The 24,645-nt window shown below is 52.9% G+C and overlaps 1 protein-coding gene across 1 annotated transcript in view; it reads left to right on the forward strand.

Annotated features, from left to right (window-relative positions):
• Positions 1-24,645, forward strand: part of ZFAT (zinc finger and AT-hook domain containing) — a 184,590-nt gene that overhangs the window by 37,724 nt on the left and 122,221 nt on the right. The window contains exon 3 of the mRNA XM_059165561.1: positions 8,043-8,294. Coding sequence (XP_059021544.1) covers positions 8,043-8,294 — 252 coding nt within the window. The remainder of the gene's footprint in view (positions 1-8,042; positions 8,295-24,645) is intronic.

Consider the following 24,645-nt stretch of genomic DNA (forward strand, 5'->3'; position numbering starts at 1 on the left):
TTTATAAACATATATTTTTATCCCCAGGGGTACAGGTCTGTGAATCACCAGGTTTACACACTTCATAGCACTCACCAAATCACATACCCTCCCCAATGTCCATAATCCCACCCCCTTCTCCCAAACCCCCTCCCCCCGGCAACCCTCAGTTTGTTTTGTGAGATTAAGAGTCACTTATGGTTTGTCTCCCTCCCAATCCCATCTTGTTTCATTTATTCTTCTTCTACCCACTTAAGCCTCCATGTTGCATCACCACTTCCTCATATCAGGGAGATCATATGATAGTTGTCTTTCTCTGCTTGACTTATTTCGCTAAGCATGATACGCTCTAGTTCCATCCATGTTGTTGCAAATGGCAAGATTTCATTTCTTTTGATGGCTGCATAGTATTCCATTGTGTATATATACCACATCTTCTTGATCCATTCATCTGTTGATGGACATCTAGGTTCTTTCCATAGTTTGGCTATTGTGGACATTGCTGCTATAAACATTCGGGTGCATGTGTCCCTTTGGATCACTACATTTGTATCTTTAGGGTAAATACCCAATAGTGCAATTGCTGGGTTATAGGGCAGTTCTATTTTCAACATTTTGAGGAACCTCCATGCTGTTTTCCAGAGTGGCTGCACCAGCTTGCATTCCCACCAACAGTGTAGGAGGGTTCCCCTTTCTCCGCATCCTCGCCAGCATCTGTCATTTCCTGACTTGTTGATTTTAGCCATTCTGACTGGTGTGAGGTGATATCTCATTGTGGTTTTGATTTGTATTTCCCTGATGCCGAGTGATATGGAGCACTTTTTCATGTGTCTGTTCGCCATCTGGATGTCTTCTTTGCAGAAATGTCTGTTCATGTCTTCTGCCCATTTCTTGATTGGATTATTTGTTCTTTGGGTGTTGAGTTTGCTAAGTTCTTTATAGATTCTGGACACTAGTCCTTTATCTGATATGTCATTTGCAAATATCTTCTCCCATTCTGTCAGTTGTCCCTCTGCCCATTTCTTAATTGGGTTTTTGTTTTGTTTTGTTTTTTGGGTTTTTTTTTTGGTCATTCACCTGTATGAGTTATTTATTTTTAATTTCAGCCCACATAGTTTGTATGTATTTGAGCCCTTACACATTTATTAAAACTTGATATATGGACTGACATGGTTTATCTTAGAGACTGTTCCCTGTGCGATTGAGAAGAATTTATAGTCTGCTACTGACGGTGGCACATTCGCATAGATAAGTGTTAGTTTTTTCTGGTCTGTAGTGCTGTCCATGTCTTCCGTTTCCTTACTGCAGCCCAGATTTTTATAACTGAGGAATATGTGGCTCAGAGACTGGAGGTCTTACAACCACCCGCTTACGGTGACCCAGTTCGTAGGTGGGAGAGTGGGGTTTGGCCCAGCTGCTCTGGCGGCTTTTGCCTGCTCTTGTCCTGCTCTGTGTATCATCAGATTCTTACTACGAAGCTACTTTAGAAATTATTTTCCTTTATTAACTAATTTACTTTTGACTTAAATTTTTCTTGAACACATTTCTTCTCTTTTTTTGGTGTGCACATATGGGAAGATTAGTTGCCTGTACAGTTTAATTTTTAAAAGTATTTAAGACTTTAATTAAATGCAGAGTCTTAATATGAGAACATTTCTTCAAAAGTCTTTCATTAAGAACTCCAAGTCCTCCTTTTTCTCTCTGTGAGTCTGTAAAATTCGAGGCTTCCAGAAGCTTAGTTTCTCTCTAATGACTTCTATTCAGGTTTAACCTTCACAATTCATTTTAAGTTGAGAGATACTTGAAATGGTTTAATTAAACCTTTAACTGAGTAGTAATTGATTTATTATTTTGGTCTCCCTTTGTAACAGGAAGGTTCCTAAATCCTTTGGTTTATTTTATAGCCTTTTAATCTTTTTTGCTCATGTAGGAAGTGGTCTGCCTAGGAACCTTTCATTTTCTGCTCTCTTCCCCATCAGATCTCTGGCTGTGGTCCAAGAAAAAATTGCCTTACAGAGAGAATGTGCATGTGTGTGGTTGTGTCTGAGAATGTATGTGGGTGTGTATTTGGGTGTGAGTGGTGGGGGAGCGTGCGTGCACACGTTCGTTCATCCCGATGGCGGCTGGGACAGGGGACCTGCTGGGGCTGGAACTCACGGGGGTCCCTGGAGAGTCTCTTTTGGGCTCTGTGATCTCCCCCTTCCAGACCTCCCAGTGGAGCTCTTCTCCTTTTATCTCTGCCTTCCCTCACGCCCCGTTTCTTTATTCAGACATCACGCACCTGTCAGATGCTTGGGCGCTCTGCTCGGTGCTGAGAGTGCGGGGCGCACGGGGTGCTCAGCCCGCCTCCAGGCTAGGGGGTCGCAGGCAGGCAAAGAGGCAGTTGTGCAGGGCAGCAGGGAAAGGACTTCTCTGGGATCAAGGACGGGATGCCAGAGAGGGGGGTCACAGAGTCTAGTCTGAGGGTAGAAGCTGACGTCCAAGTTTAAATCTCTGTGTTGTCCCTCCTGGACTGCTCCCACGAATAGGGTCATTCTGAGTGTACACAGGCATTGCCGTGCTCTGTTCCAGAAACCACTGAAGCCTGAGCCCCCTAACCTCCTCGGGTGGCAGTGTGGGGGTAGTTAAAGGGCACCCATCCCGGACTCCGGTGGATCAGGTCCCAGTCCTGGGGCTGTCACCTCATTGCTTTGGCTGGGACTGACACACACTTGGCTTTCGTGCGGGTTACAAAGAGGCACCCCACTCTGGGCCGGGGAGGTAGTAGCCGGCTTGCTCTCTGGGTGAACAAGCAGAGAACGTGGTCAGGGCAGATGCAGCCGGAGCCCCACTGCCCAGCTCGGCTTGTAGAGCATGGCCTGGGTACTGGACCCCCCACCCCATCCCCATGGTGCCTCACGCAGGGCTCTGCCTGCACCGCACCTGTGGAGGCCCTGCTTCTGTCCTCTGGCAGCAGGACAGAGATGCTTGCCTTTATTTTTTTGGAAAAGGTTACCTGATAAATGCATGTTAATACACGGTGCCTTCGTGCGTGGTTCACACGGTGCCTTAGTACGGGGTAAGCGCATGCTGCCCTTCAGAGCCCGTAGTGCCCGTTTCCTCGAAGTGGTCTGGTTCAGGAGTCGGATGGCACTGAGGCTTGTCGCTGGGGCCGCGGTGGTCCCTTTCCTGCGGAGTGTAGCGGAGGGTCCCGCAGTACTACTCTGCGCTCTGACGTGAGCTGACGTCAGCGTGAAGCCAGCGGGGGGCTCCAAGGCGAGCTGTGCCACTTACCTTTTCTGTGTCTCGGGCCGCTTGGTGAGTCTTGTCGCCTCAGCGTCGCCTTCCGTGCAGGGGCTGCTGCGGTGCTTCCGCAGGGACCGGGCGGGAGGAGCCCGGCAAGCGCGGTGCAGTTGCCTGCGCCGGGCGCCCGGTCCGCTTCCTCCGGGCTGCTGCTGGCGGGACGCGGCCGCGCCGTCTGGGGGACTCCGCGGGGAGCCGGCGTGGGCGCCTCCGGCCTCCCGGGGGCCCCGTGTCCCAGGACCGGCTGCGGTCTGTCCCGGGGAGAGGTGCTGCGTCCCCCATAGACCTCCAAGGCGCTCTCCCTCGTTTCTGGTAATGAACTCCCCGTCTTCGCGGGGCTTCCGGAGCTCGGTGCGAGCAGATGTCGGGGAGGCGGACGCTCGGGCCCAGCCGTGTTGGAGTCGCCTCGGTTCTCGAGCTGGAGAGACTGGGTTGGGCTGCGGGGCGAGGGCTTTCTCCCTGGCCTCCAGCCTGGTGAAATGTGGCTGCGCCTGACTCCGCGCCCGCTTTCTGGGGGAGGAAGAAATCGAGGGACGAGGGTCGCGCAAGAGCAGGTGTGCATTCCGCCGCATGGTCCGGCAGCCGACGGGGCCGCAGGTGACCGTTGCTCCAGGGAAGTGGTCCCAGAGAGAGTTTTAATGAGTGTGTCCGTAGTAACAGGAGCTTGCCATTCAGTGATCCCCTTCCAAGTACTATGCTCAGCATTTTAATGGATGGCTTTTATTTATAGGGGACTATAAAACAGAGACAGTTTTGTGTTTATTTTTCATACTAGAGGCGGCTGCTTGGGGGGGGATTTAACGCGGCGCGGCCTGGCTGGCAGCTGGTGTTCTCTGCAGTGCAGCACAGGCTCTTTCCACCGGTCCAGAGCCGACCCAGGGGCCACATCACCCAGTGGAAAGAGCCTGGCGGGGAGAGGGAACCCGGATCCTGGTTCTGGGAGCTTAGCAGCAGCTTCTGGAAAACGTGCCAAGCCCCTTGGACCTCCAGGTCCCTTATTTCTTTTCTTATTGAAGAAATTACATTTGCTGCATTCATCTCTGAAGGTTTTTATGGGGATAAAATGAGATAAGAGCTGGGAGCGGGCCTTGCATACTCGAGTGATGTATAAATAAAGGGCTTACGTTATTAGATTTTTAGCAACGTGGAGCTGTTTTTTCGTGGTGCTCATGTCGTCTTTTGATTGAATTAAACCTTTGGCTGATTGTTCCTGTCCTTTGCCAGTTTTGGCCTTGGAACTGTAGGGACGGTTCTCTGACTGAGGAAGTTGTCCCCACACTGTGGTGTCGGGGCAGGGTTGAAAGATGTGGTGGCTTCCATCTGTCTTCCTTCTGGAATCTCTGGATGCAGGAAATGGCTTCTTTTCTTGCCATCAAACAATGTGTATTTACTAATTCAGTGTCCCCTTCATCTCCAGCTCTGTTTGTGATCCTTGGGCTCTGGGAATTCAACCTCAGGATGTGTAATGGGTGGGAAGAGAGGGAAACACGCAGGCTGGAGGCTGTGCCAGTGGCGTGCACAGCACGTGTACCTCACGCTGTCAGCACGAGACCAGCTGGGACGACCTCGTGGAGGAGGACGTGAGGGTTTGAATTGGGGCCTGGGGTCTGACTGGGGTGCAGGAGGTGGGCCCAGACAGGGGAGCAGTGCAGGTACATAAAAAGACTGGGATTATCTCTGCAAATTCAGGGAGGTCTGGAACATTGCTGAGCACTTGAGAGAGAGCACAGCTGTGTATGGTGTGTGTGTGTTGAACCATGTGAGGAAGGACCGAGAACACCAGGTCTGAGTGTTGTGAACAATGGAACGTTCTAGAGCGAGGTAGTGAGACAGGAGGAGGACGGGAGCAGGAGGCTGTGGTCCGGGGGCCATGTGTAGGGATCTAGGGAGTTTAGTGGGCAGATGTCTTTCGGACAAATCAGAGGTCCTGGACAGACCGAATGAAGGACTGCACTCAGGAGGAAGGGAACGAAGGGCAAGCCTATCCCAGGGTTTCGATTGAGAGGTTGCAAGGTTTCCCTGGCCCAGTTGCAGAGTTCTCAGCAGTTCTGTAAAATGTTTGTAGTTGACAGCAGCAAGTCGTTTTCTCTGCTTTTAAATTATTCCAAGTTCATCTATGAATATTTCATTTTTTGCTAACTAATTGGTCTTGAGCATCTGCATTATGGATGTAGCAAGATGTAAGATTAGTTTTGTCACCGTCGTGTTAGAGGATTTCCAAATCTCTCAGGGCTGATTTTGTGTTTCTTCCTTGACAGCCACATTGCGCACAGCCCACTGGTTTAATGCACCGAGATCGATTGGCATCTCCTGTGCAGGACACCAGTTTAGGTGCTAGGGGAGACAGAGAGTCAGGACCTGGGCTCTGCCTGCAGGAGTCCCCTGTCTGCGAAGAACGACCCAGACTGGGGCAGTCTCGCACCCTGTGGCTCCATGGTCGTGGTCACGTGCTCTGGCTCATCTCAGAGGAGAGAACGCCGGGTGTCCTGGCACAGTGTGTGGGCTGGACCCTAGGTTAGGGGCACAGTTGCCCGCAAGACTGCTGACCCCAGCCACAAATTTGGGAGTCCCTGGGGCCACCCTCTCTCTGACCAGCTAGCTGCAAATTTGGGGACCCCAAGGACTCCCTCTGGTTCCTTAATTTGCTAGAATGATTCACAGAACTCAAGAAAAGTACTATACTTGTGATTACCATTTTATGCCAAAAGCGTAGAGGTCAAAACCATCCAAAGGGAGAGATGCATTGGGCCAAGTCTGGGATTGGGAGGGCTCTAGATGTGGAGCTTTTGGCCTTCCTTCTCCCCCTGTGCAGTCCTGGATGTTCTTGCTTCTTCCTGCTGTATTATGTGACGGGACTCAGGTATTCCCAGCCAGGGATGTTCACCCCAGCCTTCAGTGTCCGGCTCGATGACACACGGCCATATGGCTGGCCTTCAGTCCCTCCTTCCGTAGGTTCTGATGAACACCTCTGTTCTCCAGAGGTCAGAACGGCTCTGAACGGCTCTGACTGGTCGCAGGCCCTGTCATAAATCATGTTGTTAGACTGTCGGTGGCCCCAGACCCCAGGCAAACAGGCAGTCCTATCAGGCAGGACCTTCTGGGAGCCTAGAGGTCACCCCAGTAGCTGAAGGCAGAGGCCACTGCTCTGGGTAAGGTTCCTTCTTCACCACCTAGCAGGCCTGTCTGAGGAGGAAGGCCAGTCTGCACGGCAGGGTGCAGAGGCCTTCGTGGTGGGTGGGCCCGGGCCCAGACTTCCATAACCATCACGCGGCTCAGCCGACGTGACACGCGGTAGGTGTTTGGGAGCCTTGTCGCTAATTCTGCTTCTCTGCCCCTCATTGCTGCTTCGGCAACTTGCGCAAGCACATGCCACGGGGAAGAGTAGCAGGGAGGGACGTTTCAGTGACTGTGAGGTCAGCGGTTTGTCCTTCCTCCGTATGTCCCTCTCCTTGCCCGTCTGCCCTGGCCTCCTGTAGCGGTCGGCTGGGCCTTGTGTCTATGCAGCTGTTCCCCCGCCCCGTAAAATCCAGTGTGGGCCGCGGGGTCCGAGCGTCTCGTTCCTTGTTTGTCATGTCTGGTCTCTTCTGCCTTCCTGTTAAGTACTTCCCCTCCTTTGCTCCCCCACCCGTCCCCAGGACGCCCTCAATAGCGCGGGAAGGAAGTCACCATCCGCTGTGCTGGCTGCCCTGGCCAAGGAGGGTTCTGGTTTGTCTCTCTTGGTCATTGTTGACCACCCTTTGGCCCTGCAGCTCTGCAGAAGCTCTGCCCCTACAAGCCCCCCCCTCCAACCCTTTCCCCCATTGTAGTGCATGATCTCCCTGAGTTCTGGGAACCCCACGTCAAAGCAGGCTCCTTTGTCCAGAGCTCACGTGGTCCTCATTCTGGCGTGGCCCGTTTCCCAGGATGGTGCTGGAGCCCTATACCCCATCCTCTCCTCCGCTGCCCAGACTGGGAGGACTGCCGGTGCGCCCTACCGCAGCGCGTAGGCCCGTAACGCTGGGGTGTCAGCTAGGTGGTGTCTCGGGGCACCTGTCAGGTCATATTGTCTGAGACCACGCCTCTCCACCTTCACACACCCGACAGCACGGTGCTCCCTGACCCTGCTTACCCATCGGAATTCCCACCTTCATTCTGGAGCTGAGTGCCTTAAACTTGAGTGCTAATTGAGAAGAAATACAAGTTGAAAAACGATTTGAAACTTGCTCTGATGCAGCTCCGAGCTTGCTCTCGAACTCCCTAGGCCACCAGGAAACGCGAAAAATACTGCTGTGCCCTTAGTCCTGTGGTTGGTAGACTTTAGGTTGTGATTACTTTTTCTTTGTTTTATCAGAACAGTTTGGCTGTGGTAATTATGGTGCTTTGAAATAATCCGTGTAGTTGTGGAGAAGACCACGAGAAGCTAACAGCCTCGGCGAATCCTTTGCGAGGAAGTCCTTCAGCACTTTCTGGACGGGTGTAGGTGGGGTCAGCGGCTCACAAGGGTTGTGATCCATGAACCGGGGGGCTGCTGGTCACAGGTCAGAGCCATCCTCACTTTATGAGAGAAGATGTGCCCAGGTTCTCATCAAACAGTATGTCTAAATCAGGATAGGAGGACGTTGATGACACGGTAGCCAGAGCAGCACTCACGATACTGTTTGTAGCTGTTCATTTCCGCAGCTGCTTCAAACTTTGTTTTCCACAAAACATGAAACTGAGCACATTTGCACATTTGGAAGTGGGTGTGTGCCTTGCACCGTGGCTGTGTGTGACTACACTGTGCCCTCTTGTTTCCTCGGCAGAGTTTTCGGTCATGAAGAGGAAGAGAGGCAGGCCCAAGGGCTCCACGAAGAAGCCCAGCGCGGAGGAGGAGCTGGCCGAGAGCACCGTGGGCCCGAGAGGGGACAGCCCGCCGGCCCCCGAGGAGGGCAGCGGCCCGGCCCCCGGCAGCCTGGAGTGCAGCAAGTGCTGTCGAAAGTTCTCCAACCCGCGCCAGCTGAGGAAGCACATCTGCATCATTGTGCTGAATTTGGACGAGGAGGATGGAGAAGCAGGTATGATGCCCGAGGGCTGAGCGCGGCCGTGTCCTAGGGAGACTCGTATGTACCGACGGCTTCATGGGGACAGTTACCCGCGGGGTGGCGCGTTTCTGTAGGAGGCTCCCCTGGCTGGCACAGTTCCTCTTTAGGCTATACGTCCTCTGTGGATTGAGGGTGTTGTGTGAGGGTGTTGTGTGGGAGGTGCCCATGGAGTGTGCGTCGGTGGGTTCTGCGGTTTGCAGAGAGGGTGAGGCGTGGCCTGTCCTGCGGTGCACTTCCGTTCTGGGTGGGACAGCAGGGTTGTCCAGTGCAGACTGAGCAGGGAGTAAACCCTCGGCGACGGGGAGTCGGGAGGGAACCTGCTGTCGCGGTCTGGAGGCACTGGGATTAGCGGAGGGAGGATGTCTCAGCCGACGGATGGGGCTGCGTGAGCGTGAGTGCGGACGTTAGGATGCTCAGGGCCCCCGTGAGGGACCTCGAGGAGCCAACGGAAGCCGAGGGCTAGGTTGAGGCGGGCATTCTGGAAGCAAATAGAGTGTTGGGCTTCCTCCACACATGTTCTTTGCTGGACTTCAGCTCTGCAGCCGCTTCTCAATGAGGCTGAAGGGAGTGCGAAGGAATGACGTCACCGTGGCAGAGCCTGTCTTGTGGGTGACCTTCTGGGGCAGTGAAGAAGCACCACTGTCCTGGAGGGGAGGGCCTGTCCTGTGGGCTCTGCTGTCGTCTGGCGTTTGTGCTGCTTGTGAAGGGTTCAGACGGCCTGGAAGTTAAGGAAGTTCTTGCCGTGCTTTGTGCCGGACTCAGGACGTCACGTGGGAGACAGTTCTGGCTGAAACTCGGGCTTTGGGATGTGGCTTCCTGCATATGAGTCCCAGCTGCTCCAGCCCTTAGCAGATTCCTTCTGCCTCCGATGCCTCATCTGTAAAATGGGAGTAAACCCAGCACTCTCTCCTATGGTTGCTTTGAGGGTTAAATAGGGCAGGACTGACAAAGTGCTCTGAACAGCACCTCCACATGAAACGTGCTCAGCAGTGTTAGCTGTCACTTCCTTCACAGCAGCGTGGAAACAGCACTGTGCTCCTCCTGCCGGTTTTATAGACAAGGGTAGGTAGACCTCCGGAAGGCAGGTCATTAGTCCAGGGTCCTTCAGTTAGCAGGGGGACCGAGCTTTTGAACCTCCATTCTCAAGTCCTTTACTATAAATACCTCCAGCGGCGAAACAAGACCATTGGGTGCAAAGTCCTCGCACAGATCGGGGGAGTAATTGAGTAACTCATCACCTGATCCTTAGCGGACATCCAGGCTGGTGGCCAGGACTCATTGCCAACACCCGTGCAGACTGAGGAAAATACGAAATGTTGTTCTTTCCTTTGAGGAACTGCTCTCAAGGTGACTGTGTGAACCCTTTCTTGGCTGCATGGACTAAGGCACAGAACGGACGAGCATTCAGGCAAGAGAAGTCAGCGGGAAGGCCGCTGACCCACGGCAGGGCACGAGTCGCCGCCGTGTGAGACGTGTAGGCAGGCAGTGCCGTGGTCTCCGAGCCTGATGCCCTTTGGCAAATAAAGAGACTTTAGAGCAGAGATGGTTGAGGGAGGAAGGGTGAGGATGTACCCCCTGCCCCTAAAGGGCTAATTTCCGGTGGCTTTGTCAGCACTGGCTCTGCATCACGGAGTTGCCCTCATGCCAGGCACACCCCCTCCTCCCTTTTCCTCACACAGATAGTTAATAGTGGTGGCGTTTTTTTGTTTATTAAGTTTTTTACTTTAATCCCAGTACAGTTAACAGTGATCCTAGTTATAGGCACAGAATATAGTGATTCGGCGAGTCCATACGTCACCCGGTGCTCATCACAAGTGCCCCTGCCGAGGACGTCCCCATCCCCTCCCCGCACCTCCCCTCCCCCCCACCTCCCCTCCCCCATCAGTGTGATCTTTAGAGTTAAGGGTCTGCATCTTCATTTGTTTTTTTTTTCCTCCTTTGTTTAGTTTCTTAAATTCCACTTATGAAAAACCACGTGGTGTTCTTCTTTCTCTGACTTCTCTCACTTAGCGTCGCACTCTGGCTCCATCCGGGGCATTGCAGATGGCGAGAGTTCGCTCATTCTGATGGCGGACACTCCGTTGTATGTATAGACCACACCTGCTTATCCGTCCGTCTGTCGGTGGACGATTGGGTTGATTCCGTAGTTTGGCTATTGTAAGTAATGCTGCTATAAGCAAAGGGAACGTGTATCCCTTTGAATTAGTGGAATTTGGGGGGCAAATACGCAGCAGTGTGATTACTGATTGTAAGGTAGCTCTCTTTTTAACTTTTTGGGGAACCTCCATGCTGTTTGCCAGGGTGGTTGCACCAGCTTGCTTTCCCCGTGGTGGCTGCATTTTCATCAGGGCTTCAGCTGTAGCCTTCCGAGCAGCTCCATGGGTACCTCCCCGGGTCAGAGAATCTGACTCTCCGCTCGTTCAGTGCTGTCTTCTTGTGGATCTGCTTTATTTTTGTGCCTTCATGTGATTTATCCCACCAGACTCCTTCTGGGAGACTTCTGGGCATTTTGTACAGTTCTGGTTGGAAATCAGGGATCTCTTTTGCAAAACTTTCCCACTGCTGCTGCTTCCAGAGGTCAGGCCTGGATCTAACTTGGACGCAGTCTGAGATGTTCACTCATTTAGATTTGTGGGTGTTCTGCACTGTCCTCAGGGTTTCTTCCCCCGACACAAAGTTTTTCAGTGTCTCCCCTTTAGAGTAAAGTGCATAGTCCCCTCCTGGCCATTCAAGACCCTCAACAAAAGGGTCTTTCCTTGGAGCTCTTCAGCATTGTTTTTCTGTGTCCTGTTGTTTGCGGTTGATGACAATTCAGTTATTTCTTGTCTTTTGCTGTTGTAAATACTGCTTTAATAAGTGCTTCTTTATGCATACGCATGTGTGTGTGTGTCTATGTATGTGTGTAGGTGTGTACACACACCCATATACATGTGTATTTGTAGACTTATACTGTTATTTTTATAGGAGTAATTCCCAGAAGTGTAACCCCTGGTATATTATATATTACCAAATCCACCCCACGAAAGCTTACACCAAGTCAGATTCTGAAGGTGTCTGACAGTGCTTATTGGATATTGACATTTTTAAATTTTTTAATGCCTGAGATGATACTGAAAATACTAAGAAGAAAGTAACAGTAATCAAGAATCTCACTGCCAAGGTATATCGACTCTTATGCTGTATAAAAAAGAGAAGAAAGATCCTGCTCAGTTGTATATTCATGCACGTTTTTTAGAAATGGGGTCATACGCATGTTCTGTACTCTTTTTTCACTCACTAACATGGCCAATAAAGTTTTCATGTCAGTATTTTTTATTCAGTGAGCTGTTCCATAGCACTTTCTGGATACTCTCCATCTTACAGCTCATTTAAGTCCCAGCAACTTGAAGAACTTGGCACTGGTATTACTTCCACTTCACACAAGAGGAAACCGAGGCACAGAGAGGTTTAGGAGCTTGCTGAGGTCACACAGCCTGTAGGCGGTGGGGCTGGGTTCGGAAACCGCCATAGTTCAGCGGCTGTGCTCTGCTTCCTGACCCCGAACAATCAGTAAGTGCAGACTTTTGTCATTTTTAAAGGCCACCCACATTTCACCATATGCACGGGCCATGCATTTTCCTTCATCAGTTTCCAGTCGATGGACATTCACGATTGCTTTTTATTTTTCTCCCTGATTGAAAAAAAAAGAAAAAAACGCTACTCAGGTAGCGTTTCAATTTTATTATTATATTTGTACTCCTGCTATTATTATCTTAGGCAAATACCTAGGCATGTAATTGCTGGGCTAATAAGGGCATATTTTCCATTTTGACACACGCGCACGTTGCCGAGCTACCCCGCAGTGTCTGTCGGTTACTTCCCTGACGCTGCCGCCCACCCGCCTGTTCCTCTTCAGCCTGTGTCCTGTCAGTCCTCCGCCCTGCCAGGCTTCTGTGCCAGTGATTTCTTTTAATTATTTGAGTTAGCGGCTCTGTGGTCACAGTTAGACCTTGTGGTTATAGAGTTACCGGGAAATGATTTGTGTTTTGTGTGTAATTTGGGGTGTTTCTAGTTTGTGCCCTTTCCTTACTACACCTCTGGGTCACCGTAAATGCAGGAGGTATTTTCCGTAGTTTATCATTTGTCTTTTCATTCCATTTGTAGCCTTGCTGGAGTTTTAAATACTTGTCACTCCTGTCGAATGTCCCTTTTCATCATAGCCGGGAATGCTTGCCGATGCCCCCATATAATAAAACACACGCTTCTGTGTGTCCTCTGTGATCTGTGTGGTCTCGTTTATAACCCTGTCTTTGGTCCATCTGGAAATCGTGGTTTAGTGAAAGTCGTAAAGTAAGATGGTTCTATCAGTAAACATGGGCAAAGGAATGATCTTAAGAAATGCAGTTTGGGAGATAAACTCTTTCAAATCCTAGGGTCCACAGAGAAAATAATAAGGGTCTGGCTCCAAGTCTCAGAAACCCTTTAAAAAGTAAAACTTCAAATTTTGAAACTAATTACAGATTCACAGCAAGTCACAAGGATTGCATAGAGAAGTCTGGTGCCCTTAACCCCGTTTCCGCTAAGGGTTGCATCGTACGTGGCTGTGCAGCAGGACGTCAGAATCCGACACAGAGGCACGTGTGTGTGCCGCTCCGGTCGCGTCACCCAGGGGACACGCGCTCCTGCTGCAGAACCGCCCCACCCCCACCCTTGGCAACCAGAGATCTGTTCTCGCACTCTGTAGTTCAGTCGTTTCAAAAATTGTGTTTCCTCCGAATCACCTGGTACGTGACCTTTTAAGATAGGCTCGAAAGACCCCGTTTGCAGGCTCAGTTTCAGGGTTTTGCAGTTGCAGATGCTGACGTCCGGAGGTGCCGCTCATCCGGTCACGCACATGGCCCGGGCTGGGGTTGGGGTGCGCGCAGCCCCCCACTGCCTGCCTCCCGCCCCATGGCCGGCCCTCACCTCACGGACGTAGATTTTCTTCATTTCAGTGTACTTCTGTCGGTTTTTTCGCAAACCGTGTAAGAATCGAAGGTCCCACCCTGCGTGGTTACGACGTGGATCTTCTTCTCGGCAGTGAGGGAGGCGGGAGCCGTCCTGTCTCATAAGATTATCCGCTGCACCAGTAATAAGCCGTGGAGAAAATGGCCGCGTGTGCCATTGATTGGAATGACCTTAAAAGGATTTTAATTTAACAAATACCAAATGGAAACGTAGAAACTCTGGGAGTTTTACCCTTTCAGGCCCCCGTGGAAGGCTCTAAAATAGGCAGCAGTGACCTTTTGCCCAGTTGCCTTATGGCCGCCTTCTTTGCAGTCCTTCCACGTTCCCAGGTTGCCAAGCACAACATTACAATTTGGAAAATTCTCGCATGATTGTTTTAATGCATGGTCTGTAAGGAGCAGTTTGGTGACATTTCAAACAGTTGACCTTGACTCTGTAGCTTGTTAAAACAATTAAAAGAAAACAACATAAGCCTTTCCCTATGCTGAACCCTGGCAAGTTAATACTTTCGATATGTATTCAGCATTTATTTATTTTATTCTGAATTTGAATAGTAAAAGAAGCCAAGAGAAGAGATTTTTTGTGCTATTGTGTGGAACAGCTGGTGTTTCTGAAAAAACAGTTTGCAGCCTACAGAAATCAATATGTCAACTTCATAAAAGTGACTTCTGAACCTTTCCAAGCTTGTTATTTCTGGGGTCATCTTCTGCAAGGAGAGTTGCAAAAATTGGCTCTTACTATTGTTGAATCTGTCCTACAGAAGGCAAGGCATTTATTTAAGATCTTACCTAAGATGCACCTATAATTTTCATGGAGCTTTTTTTACAACAGTATTTCAAGTGGCTCACACTGTGTTTGTGTTAGCAAACAGTGGGTTTGGCTAATGCTGCTGTGACTGAAAACGGTTTGGGGCGAGCTGTGCTGGACAGTTTGTAGGTGTGGAGAAAAGGCAGTGTCAGTCTCAGAATAGAACACCTTTCTCCGTGGAGAGCTGTGTCATGGTGATGACGGTTTGCTTTTGTCACCTGTAAACCCTAATTTCACTGCGGGCCAGTCAAGTGGACGGAAGCCTGGAGGTCATGGGGTGCAGCGGTTGCGTACCTGGCCTCGGGCCTACTGGGAAGAGTGGGCACGTGTCCTGGCACTCCCTTGTGCCCTGGGTGGTTTCCTGTCAGCCTCGAAGTGACCGCCATCATTTCTGCCCGTGTGTTTCATTGGCCAGAGCTGATGTCATGGCCCCACTGACTGCAAGGGGCTAGAAAATGCAGCCCTGCCCTGTGCCCAGGGCGGCAGGGGGAGGGATTGCAGCTGTCTGCTTTTACTAGTGACTGCTGCCTGGCCCCTGTCCGCTTCCTTGGACTCACCCCCCAGCTGTGCTCCGTGATCTGAAGATGTCCTCCTTGGCCAGACTCTCTCCTGAGCTTGCGATTGGTAAGCGGCATGTTTTGTGTTGTGCTCATTGTCTAGCTCCTCCTGAATGCTCCCCCGCCCCCCGCCATTAGACCAGCCCTACCACCCAGATGTCTTACCCTTCATGTCACTTTGGTCTCTTACCATGGTCAGTTGACTTTTTCTCCACGCTGGCTCCCGTTCTTACGGGTCAGGCCTCGTCGTCTCTTCTTGTGACTCCTTCTGGTCTGCCCTTCTCCCGTCCATGCTCTGTGTACACCAGTGATTTGCAGTCACATCCTGGTATGTATTCATTTAGTTACTAATAAGTTGCGTTTTTAGAATTTAAGAACTATCTTACAGAGTCCTTATTATAGGCCTACCACTATTCTGTGTGTCTTATAAATATTAATGTATTTCCTCTTCATAAAAACCCCATGAAGTAGTTACCAGTTTTGTCCCCATTTCACAGATTAGGAAACTGAGACAAGCATCCTGTCCAGTGTTAAACAGTAGTTAGTGCTGGACCTAGGCTGGGAGCTCAGGTATTTTGTTATAAGAACATGTTATAGACATTGTAAAACACACGTTAAAATCTAAAATTCCCAAGGATGAGATCAGAAAGGCAAAGAGGAATTCTGTTTACGTCCCACATATCCGGATGGTTTTACGCACGCCCCACACCTGCCCCATTCACAGACGTTCGGAGCTCCTCACCAACCTGCTAGATCATTGGTGTATAAACCTGTCAGCTGCCCCCCACACCCCCACGGCCCCAGGCCCATACCCCTCCCCCACTGCACACCTGCAACTCCGGGACAAACTTTCTAAGGCCCCAGGACTCTGTGCTCTTTCTCTCTTGTGTGCTGTCCTTTGCCTGAGACTCGCTTCCCTCTGTCCTGTGAATAACCACACTCATCCGCAGCCCCTGAGCCTTGGGGCCCTCTTGTGTGCCAGCAGATTCCCACTCCCCTGCGGCTCCTGGCTCCATCCCTTTGCAGGCAGGCTCCGAGTGCACGTCCTTGCTCTTGGCCTCTGCCTCCCAGCAGCCCAGGCTGCTCCCCCCACGCCATGCGAGTCTCCTCATGTTAGGAGTGTCGGTCTATGTGTCTGTCTCCCTCCACGCTGTTAGCTCAGCCTGCAGGGGCCCATCCTGTCCCCGGGACCTGGTGCCCTGCGCATGGCAGAGAAGCACTCCTGTTTCTCTTTTCTTTGCCAGAATCTAGAGCCAGCAGACTCTGCTGCTGTATGGGTTTGGCACAGACAGACTGCATAAGGCACTTTGTGTGGCTAGCTCTTTTCGCTGCTCTGTTCCCAGCGTTTAGAACAGTGCCCGGCACACAGGAAGTGTGGTAGGTGTGCGAATCCCCTAGGGACAGAAACTAGGGCCGTGCGGTGTCTGATGGGCAGCAGACTCAAGGTTAGTTTTTCTTGCTTCCCCGTGCATTTCTCTGTGGTGTCGGGCAGGTGACGTGGCTGAGATCCCTGTACGGGTTGCTGACTGTCTGGCCATCCACAACTGCTCATGGTTATTTCTGGACTCTGTGTTCTTTACATTTTGGGTTTTGTGCCCCCCTCCCCCCCGCCCCAGCCCCTTTCCTGCCTGTATTTAATGGTTGCCTAAGAAAGTTACTTCTCACTTGCTGGTGCTTCTCAGTCATCAGAAATAGAACCTGAGTCACCCTGATTCCTCCTTGGATCTCACCCCAGGCCAAACAAACGGTCACCAGGTCCTGCTGGCTTTTGGCCCTGAGCCCTTCTGGGGCCCCTGGTCTCCAAGTCCTGCTGGCTTTTGGCCCTGAGCCCTTCTGGGGCCCCTGGTCCCCTCACTGGCCGCCCTCCCTGCCTCAGGTCTAGCTCTCCAGGCACTTCCAGCCACAGCCCTTGTTTGGTCGCTCCACGTCTCAACTAGGCCCGAGGCCGCCCCTTCACAGAGAGGTGTCGAATGCAAAGGTGACCTGTCACTTTCCTCCTGCGCATCCCCCCATGGCCTGCCTGTCCTTCCCTCAGACTGGACTGTTCCTCTGGGCCGCTGCTCTGCCTGCTTGTGCCCACTTGTCTCCTGGCTCCTTTGGGGCAGGCAGCTGTTTCTTCCTAGCCCCCTGTGCCTGCTGAGCCCGCCTGCCAGCTCTCTCTTGCCCCTCACCATGGAGGCAGCTAGTGAATGTCTGCGTGGTGAAAATACCTGCGCAGGACCTTCGTTACTCTGGTAGCTTCTGATACTTGAAGCGAGGTTCTGATGGATGAGAACAGGATGTGTGCTCGGAGAGAAGAAGGTGTGAGACCTATGGCCCGGAACCTATGGGGAGCTCTGGGGGCCCCAGAGGTGGGTGTGCATCAGGCTGCTAACTTTTATAGATGCGTGTTTATGTGTTTGGAGAGTTTCTAGAGGCAAGCCAGTCCAGCACTTCCCTGCGTCTGCAGAATCCTAGACTCGGGTCAGCGGGACCGTGATGCTCACTGGCGCTGGCTGGGCTCCACGGCGATGCCGATGCGCCCTCTTCGTGGGGGCCCAGCTGTGCCCAGCTGCCAGGGCGCCGAGGGTCTCCTCTGGTCCTCCCGCCAGATGCCAGGGTGGGGCCACCATCTCACTGCAGAAGAGGAGAAAGAGGCTCTGGCATGTGAGGGAAGTTGTCCAAGGCCAGCTGGCCGTTACCTGAATCCCTTAGACCTCTGAGCTCCAGCCCTGGTCATATGGCTCGGGCTGTCTTCTTGGCTGCTGGTCCTCCACCTTGCCCCCTGCCCTGGTCCAGAGTCTTCTGAGCTAAAGCCTCCGGTCCTGTTGGGGATGATGTGAGACGCAGAAGCGGGGGGTAGATCTGACCCTGTGCACCCCGATCTCTCTGTTCCCGCCTTGCTGTGTCCCTTGGGTACCGGGGCACTCAGACCCTTCTGCTGCAGCGACTGGGGGAGGGGGCGGAATGGATAAGATCCCACCTAAGCAGGACTGTATGGCTGGACTTCTGAGTGAGGGCTTCCTTGTTCAGCACCTTGGAGGCCAGTGGGGGCCGTACTGGCTGTTCGTGACGGTGTGGGGGAGTCTCTCCTTCCGTGTCAGGAGGCGGAGGGGGCAGCCCAGTGCTTGCATCTGCAGTTCGGCGGGCTGCCTGCTGTGTCCTGGTGCGGAGGGCCCGAGAGGGTGTGATGGAGGCCACAGCACAGTGGGCTTTCACTCTAATGGATGCTTTTTCCCAGGACGGGGCTGCCTTGCCTGTGACCCCATTTGAAAAGGAGTGCGCGCTCTCCAGTGAAAACCTGGGCTGGCTAGGAAGTTGGGATGAGTGGTCCACGGCCCACGGCCCGAAGCTTTTACAACCACCTTACTGCTGTGCCTGGTGCTTCCAGGCTGCCAAGGGGGCTGCTTAAAGCTGAGGGCTGAGAGCCCCACAGCAGGCAGATTCTCGTCTCTTTTTCTCTCCTGATTCTTGGGCTTGTGCTGTGGTGGGGTGCCCAGCCAGAGTTGGGGGATCAGAGTTGAGTAAGGTGAGTCTCTTCCCTTGAGCAGCTGAGTGTCTGAAAGGGGAACGGCGAGGTGAATAGATAACAGAAGTTGGGGAGGACCACGTGTCTGTGGAGTACATCCCGGTGGGCTTCCTGAGGAGGAGGCCCGAGTGTCACGTCTAAGGGTGACTTGGCATTTGTGTGTGTGGAGAGAAGGTGAGATAGGCATTTCCTTCATGACAGTTGGGGCACAAGCCTGCAGGTGCGGTCAGGTCACGAGAACAGGGGTCGCTTGGAAGACAAAGGCCTCGTGTCCCTCAGATGCTTCTTTTCATGGCTGTCACTCCCTGGGGTCACTGCTGGAAGCGGGTGCTTGCCTGGCTTTCCTTCGGAGCAGGACAGCCGGAATGATGGGAGAAGGCCTGAGGGGACAAGCAAAAGCAAAAGTGATGCGTATTCAGCAGGTCCGATGGAAGGAGCGTGGGCTAATAAGTTCCAGAAACTGCTGTCTTAGCAGTGTGGAGTGAATTGGTGCCAGAGTCCCAGAATATAATCCCTTATCCGTCTGCTGTTCTGACAACTGTTCTGAGCTTTTTATTAATGTGGCTGATAACACTTTACTCTCTGGGGTGTTCTGAGATTTAATTAGTTCTTGGGCAATTTAGAATAGGTACTTGAGAATATTAGCGCAGCGTTAATTATAAATGAGTGCATATGAGTTAATTTCTTCAAACGTCTGATTGCCTGTACGCTTAACTCTTCACCTGCCCTTGGCCGAGTCTGCCTGCCCGGCTCGAGTGTTAGTACCTGTAGGGGCTCTTGGAAGGCCTGTGGGGAACTCAGCGATACAAACGCAAACACGGATCCCACTGCTGAGTGTGGGGTCGGAAAACGGAATAGCATCCCTCCCAGAGGATCCCCTCTGAGACAGGAGGGGATGGGGAGCAAGGAACAAGGAGATCTTTCCTCAGAGGGGCTTAGTTTTTCTTTGTAAGGTCAGAGGAGCTCCTCAGAGGTAAGGGTGTGTGTGTGTGTGTGTGTGTGTGTGTGTGTGTGTGTGTAGTTAGGGGTTGAGGAAAATAGGAATATTTTTGAGCTTCTGCCGTGGGTCATTCATGATTCGTGAGAAGTGCTGAGTGTGTCGACGCTGTCCGGCTGCCGGGCACATGGATGTTGCTGGCGATGTGACAGCAGGGAAGACAGTTCGTGCAGCAAAGTTGTTCAGAGCTTCGGGGTCTGGGCAGAATAATCTTAGCACTTCGAGGTAAGTGTGAGGAGCACCCGTAGTCGTCACAATGAAGTCTGAAGGGCTCGCGGAGAAGCTGCAGGCGAGGCAGCCTGGGAGGGCAGGGTGGTCTTGATGAGGGTCCACGTATCTGAATTCAGCAGTGGCCTTGGAAGTGGAGGGAAGCGGCCATATTCGAGAGCTCTGATTGCCAGGGCCTGGGCAGAGGTTGGAGTGGGTGGGAAGCAAGAGGGAGGGAGTGGGAGCAGGTGTTGGTGTCGGCTGGGGTGCCGGCGTGGAGGGTGGGCCCTGCCAGTCTTGGGAACCCAAGGAAGAAGCAGCTTTGGGGAAGAGAGGACAAGTTACTTCTGGTCGTGTGTGAACTTTGGGGGACTGTGGGTGTCCAAAGGGATGTTATCTGCATGGACGGGAGCCCTAGGCTTGGGACCACCCTTTGTTGAGGGCCCAAGTGGGTGGGGCATCCACTGGGCAGAGGCCCCTGCCGTTGAGCGTGCGGAGGGACAGGGAGAGCAGGAGGCTGCCTGTAAGGGGGAGCAGGACAGGCAGGCCTGGAGGTGAAGGGAATGGAAGCTGGGGTAGGGGCCGTTGGTCTTGGGAACGCGTGATGAGATGGGGGGTGGGAAGTGGCGTCATCTGGGGGTGACTGGAGGGGACTGGATGTGGGCAGGGAGCACATGGCATGCTTGAGTTGGCAGCTTGAGGGTTGAGTAAGAGGATCCTGTATTAAAGGTTTAGGTCCTCTGGGAAACTGGACAGCGGGGTCACGAGGATGTTGCTAGCACCCTGCGTATAGACGCAGTGGGGGGGGCGGTCCCCAGAGCTCCAAGGGCCAGTGCGGGTTAGAGCCTGAAGCAAGCTCAGATGAGTCAGCAGGTGGGGAGCAGGGGCGGACTGCCCCTGCCCCGTCTCCTGCTGCTGCCGCCAGTGGCCAGACCTCAGGGAGGCGCGAGGGCAGGGGAGGTCCCATGGGAGTAGCACAGCTGGGTGAAGGTGGGGAGGCTCGAGGGGACTTCCTAGAACACTGCGGGGCTCTGGGCTTTTGCTCATTGCCCTGAGAATGGAACAGGTGTTTGGTCTCCATCCCTGGAGCGACTCTGCTCCTGGTTTTGTAGACCGAGCACCTTCCTGCCTATGCAGGCCCCAGGCCCAGTCGTAGACGGGGTCAGAGCGGGGGAGGGGTCCTCAGCCCTGTGGCCCTGCACACCCGTCTGTGAACATGTGCTTCTGCAGCAGGCTCCGCATTCCGCTTTGTGCCGTGCCATTGCTCTTAAACTCCGTCTTCTAAAGGAGATGAAGTGTAAGGCGCTCCGATCGTGTGTTGGGCTTGAAGAGCAATAACGCACGGATGTCAAGAAATTAAAAGTCCTAATTCCCAGAATGTCAGTGACTCGGTGGAATGTACGGGCCGGGGGCTGTGGGAGGCTGGCGCTCGGGCAGCATTCTTGTCCGGGCTCGCAGCGGTCCGAGACTCAAGGCACGGGAAGCCTAGCCCCAGGCCCGAGGTGGGCGTCCCGAGGGATGACTGTGCGTGCTTCATCGAGCCGCCTTCCAGTGCTCAAGCTCGCAGCATCTCGCTCTGCACGTGCGGATCGCACGCTCGGAGAGCTCTGGACTGACGCCGCTCACGCCGCCTGCTTCTGCCGTGGCTGCTCAGTGCGACCGTCTGGTTGGAGTGTAGTTGACTCGGCCTTGCCTTGGGCACCCTCAGCCGCCAGTGTTCGAGCTGTTTTCGGGGCCCTTCAGAGGTGCCTGCAGCTCAGAATGGATGGGTCGGGGGCGGGGCAGCGTGGGGAGGGGGACCCCAGCCACTTTAACCAGAGAAGTCACGCCCTTGTCACGATTGTTTATGCTGAAACTGCTTAAATGATTCAGTTGAAAAGTGTTCTGGGGCTAAAAGCATCGCAGAAGCGCCCTCCTCATGCACTGAGGGTCACACTGGGATTCCGTGATGCGACATGGTGTGAAGTGGGTGACCTCGGGCCCCTCCCTCAGTCAGGTTTCCGCTGTCCATCTCACCGAAATCACATCCTGTTTTCTGCTGGATCAGGGCCTTTTCTAGAGCTCAGTGGAGTTATTTTAGGCTTCTATTACAATTTGAAGACAAAATACTTCCTTAAAATTAATTGTGTAATTATCACTCGTACACAAAGCAAGATATTTGGACGATGGTTTCCCTTAGGAAGAGCGTGTAGAAGCCTGGAGGGGTGACCCGGGCGCTCCCTTCCCCCAGCTGCCGCCAGCAGCTTTGTTTTCCACACTGGCTGATGTTCATTCAAAGACACCGGCTGGGGCACCTGGGTGGCTCAGTGGGTTAAGCCGCTGCCTTCGGCTCAGGTCATGATCTCAGGGTCCTGGGATCGAGTCCCGCATCAGGCTCTCTGCTCAGCAGGGAGCCTGCTTCCCTCTCTCTCTCTCACTCTCTCTGCCTGCCTCTCCATCTACTTGTGATTTCTCTCCGTCAAATAAAGAAATAAAATCTTTAAAACAAAAACAAAAAATAAATAAATAAAAAAACCCAAAGACACCGGCTGGCCAGCGCTTCTCATCAGGCTTGCTGTGTAGGCCCAGGGGGTCAGCTGGGCGGTCTCCGAAGCAAGGCTGAGTGGGTTATCCCAGCGTAATCGGTGTCAGCCTGCTGTCAGCATCTGCCGTCACCGAAGGGCCACCTGTAGTTCGCCTTGTGCGTTGCCCGAGACCTTCGTCTGTCTCAGTGCAGGGAACATGTCAGCCTCTCCCTGTGTGACCGAAACCCAGACTCTGGTTTTCTTCACTGCTCAAGAATTGCCTCTCCCTGGCAGGGAGCATGGCTGCAAAGCAGGAGCCTGGGCATGTCACTGACCAGCCGTGGGGATTGTGAGTGCTCGGCCCCGGGGGCAGGGGGCTTGTGTGGCGATCAGGGTGGCCAGCTGTGTGGTCGATAGTGCAGTGGGTCTTAGTGTGGCAGGCAGGTGGGGGGCATGGGTGGCTGTTGGGAGCGGATGGCCTCTTGCTGCCTGTAGGGTAGAGGGCAGTGGGCTAGAGGAAAGAAGTTGTTCAGGGCCAGTGTTTGCCCTGGGTAACCTGTCACCCAGCTGCTTTACCCAGGGACAGAGCAGAGGGGTGGCCACGCAGATCACTTCTGGGCCGTCTCTCCTTTCAGCCGTGGAGCCTGGGGGTTCAGGTGGGTCCTGTACGTGAACTCGGTGTAAACTTCTCTCCTGCGCCCAGCAGACGCAGGTGAGGGCAGTGGGAAGCCCTCGCTCTAACACAGACGGATGCCGGTGTGATGTTGGGTCTGCTGCCTACCGGGGGAGGGTCTCTCTGTCCTGTCGCTTCTCCGCCTCACTGAGCCTGATCTTTAGGACAGGCTGAGGGACAGAGCAACTTCATAAGTGCCCGGGGACCAAAGGAGGGGGTGACATGTGTAGCATGCTAAGCGTTGGGGCCGTGGTCTGTGGGTGAGCTTCAGAGCTCTCTGGGGGTAAGAGTGAGCCTGCTTCTTCCCTGGGTCCCAACAGCCAGACACCCAAGGGGCCTCCATTCATTCTCTGTTTAATGAAAGGCTGACTTTCCCGCCTGCTGAAGTGTGAGGTCCTGGCGGCTCACCACTTGATCGAGTCCCTAGGTTTCCTGCAAAGTGGACTAAATCCTGCGGTGCTTCACAGCACTCACTGCAGGGAACAGACGCGACCGAGCCATCAAATAAGTAAATAAGCCGCGTCACAGTGACTGTCCTCATCAGTAGGAAATGATTGTGTGAGTTGTGTTTGTTAGATCAGAACTAGAGCGCTCGAGTCCACACTGAACATTTAGACCTGCCCAGCTTCCAAGAGCCTGATTACCTTCTAAGGTACTATGTAATTTATCTGTTTATCATGTTTTAAAGATACTGAATGTCCCTACTAGCAGTACATTCCAGGAAGCATGGGTCTTTCTCTGGTATGCACAGTGTCCCCAAAGCCTAGGACAGTGCTTGGCTCTCCGTAAGGGTCTGTGGAACGAATTGTGACTACTAGAGAACCAGTACATCCTTAGTCCTTTGATAACACGAAGGAAATATTTATTTCTTTTGTGCAAAATGATGTTTGATTTAAGAAGGACGGACCCTGAAAAGATCTGGAAATAGGAGGAGAGTGAGACGTCAGTTTACAAAGAGAATGTTTTATTAAGTGGTAGAAAATTACTGTTGAACTTGCTATTATAGAGAAATTCTGTTTTCAGAAGAGCAGTGCTTGACATGAATACTTAACCAGAGCGAGGAGGGTAACCAGCAAGCAGGCTGGCAAACTGGAGAGACAGGCTTTGAAGTCAGACCCACAGTTGCCTTGGCCCTCCCGAGTCACGGCCAAGTAGAGTCCTGGAAATAAAAGTGAATGTGGCCGCAGAGCCTGGCGGTTTAATTGGCCTCGGGTTCCAATAGTGTTGTGTCTGGAGCGAGCGTGGCCAAAGGACGGACAGTCGTGGGAGAGTTTAGGTGGCAGATGTGGACAGAGGGCTGGGACTTCGCAGGGGAGGGTCCTTAGGAGGTCAGTGCCGATTATTACTGCCACGGACTGGACACCAGACAAACCACCCCCTGCCTTGCTGCAGAATTGCCATGCACGTCCCATCCAGAAGCTCGGGGGAGGAGACTGGAGTGGAGGGAGACGGGAGACTTGAGCAGCAGCAGCCTGGGGGGGAGGCAGCGAGACACTCAGGTGTGCGTCATGCCGGGCTCCTCTTCTGTTGTCCCCTTTGCCCAAGGTGAAGAGGGGCCGGTCTGGTCACCCTGGAGTGTGGCTGTCTGCACAACACACTTCAGCTTGCGTTTCCTGGAAGACTCGTGGCAGTGGGTTTGTGCGTGGTGGTCATGGTCGAGATAGTCGAGACTGCCTGCGGTTTATTCTTTAAAGCCAACTTAGTAAGTCAGAGCTCAGGGGGCTCTCACGCATGTCCAGGCCAGACAGTTCCCCAGCAGGTCACCTCAAGCCGTGTGTGGGGAGCAGGGAGAGGTCTGTGTTCCCAGACTAATTGCCCGCATAGATCGCTTGCCTTTGAGTTGGTAACGGCCTGAGGACAGGCAGCTGTGCAGTGACTCCCTACCACCATCTGCCCCTCCATCTTTAGGATCACGGACTGCGGTGGTCCCTGGACTTTCTTTGCTGTTGCTTTCTTGGCCTCCTGCTGTGTCATTGCCCAAGATGTTTTAAATTGTAATTGTTGCTAATGCTGGCGGAGCAAGTTGTGTTAGGTATTTGCTCACTTGGCTTGGCAGGGCTGTTAAACGTCTTAAAAGCAAAGCCA

The sequence above is a fragment of the Mustela lutreola genome, chromosome 3, assembly GCF_030435805.1.
Source record: "Mustela lutreola isolate mMusLut2 chromosome 3, mMusLut2.pri, whole genome shotgun sequence".
Classification (NCBI taxonomy): Eukaryota; Metazoa; Chordata; class Mammalia; order Carnivora; family Mustelidae; genus Mustela; species Mustela lutreola.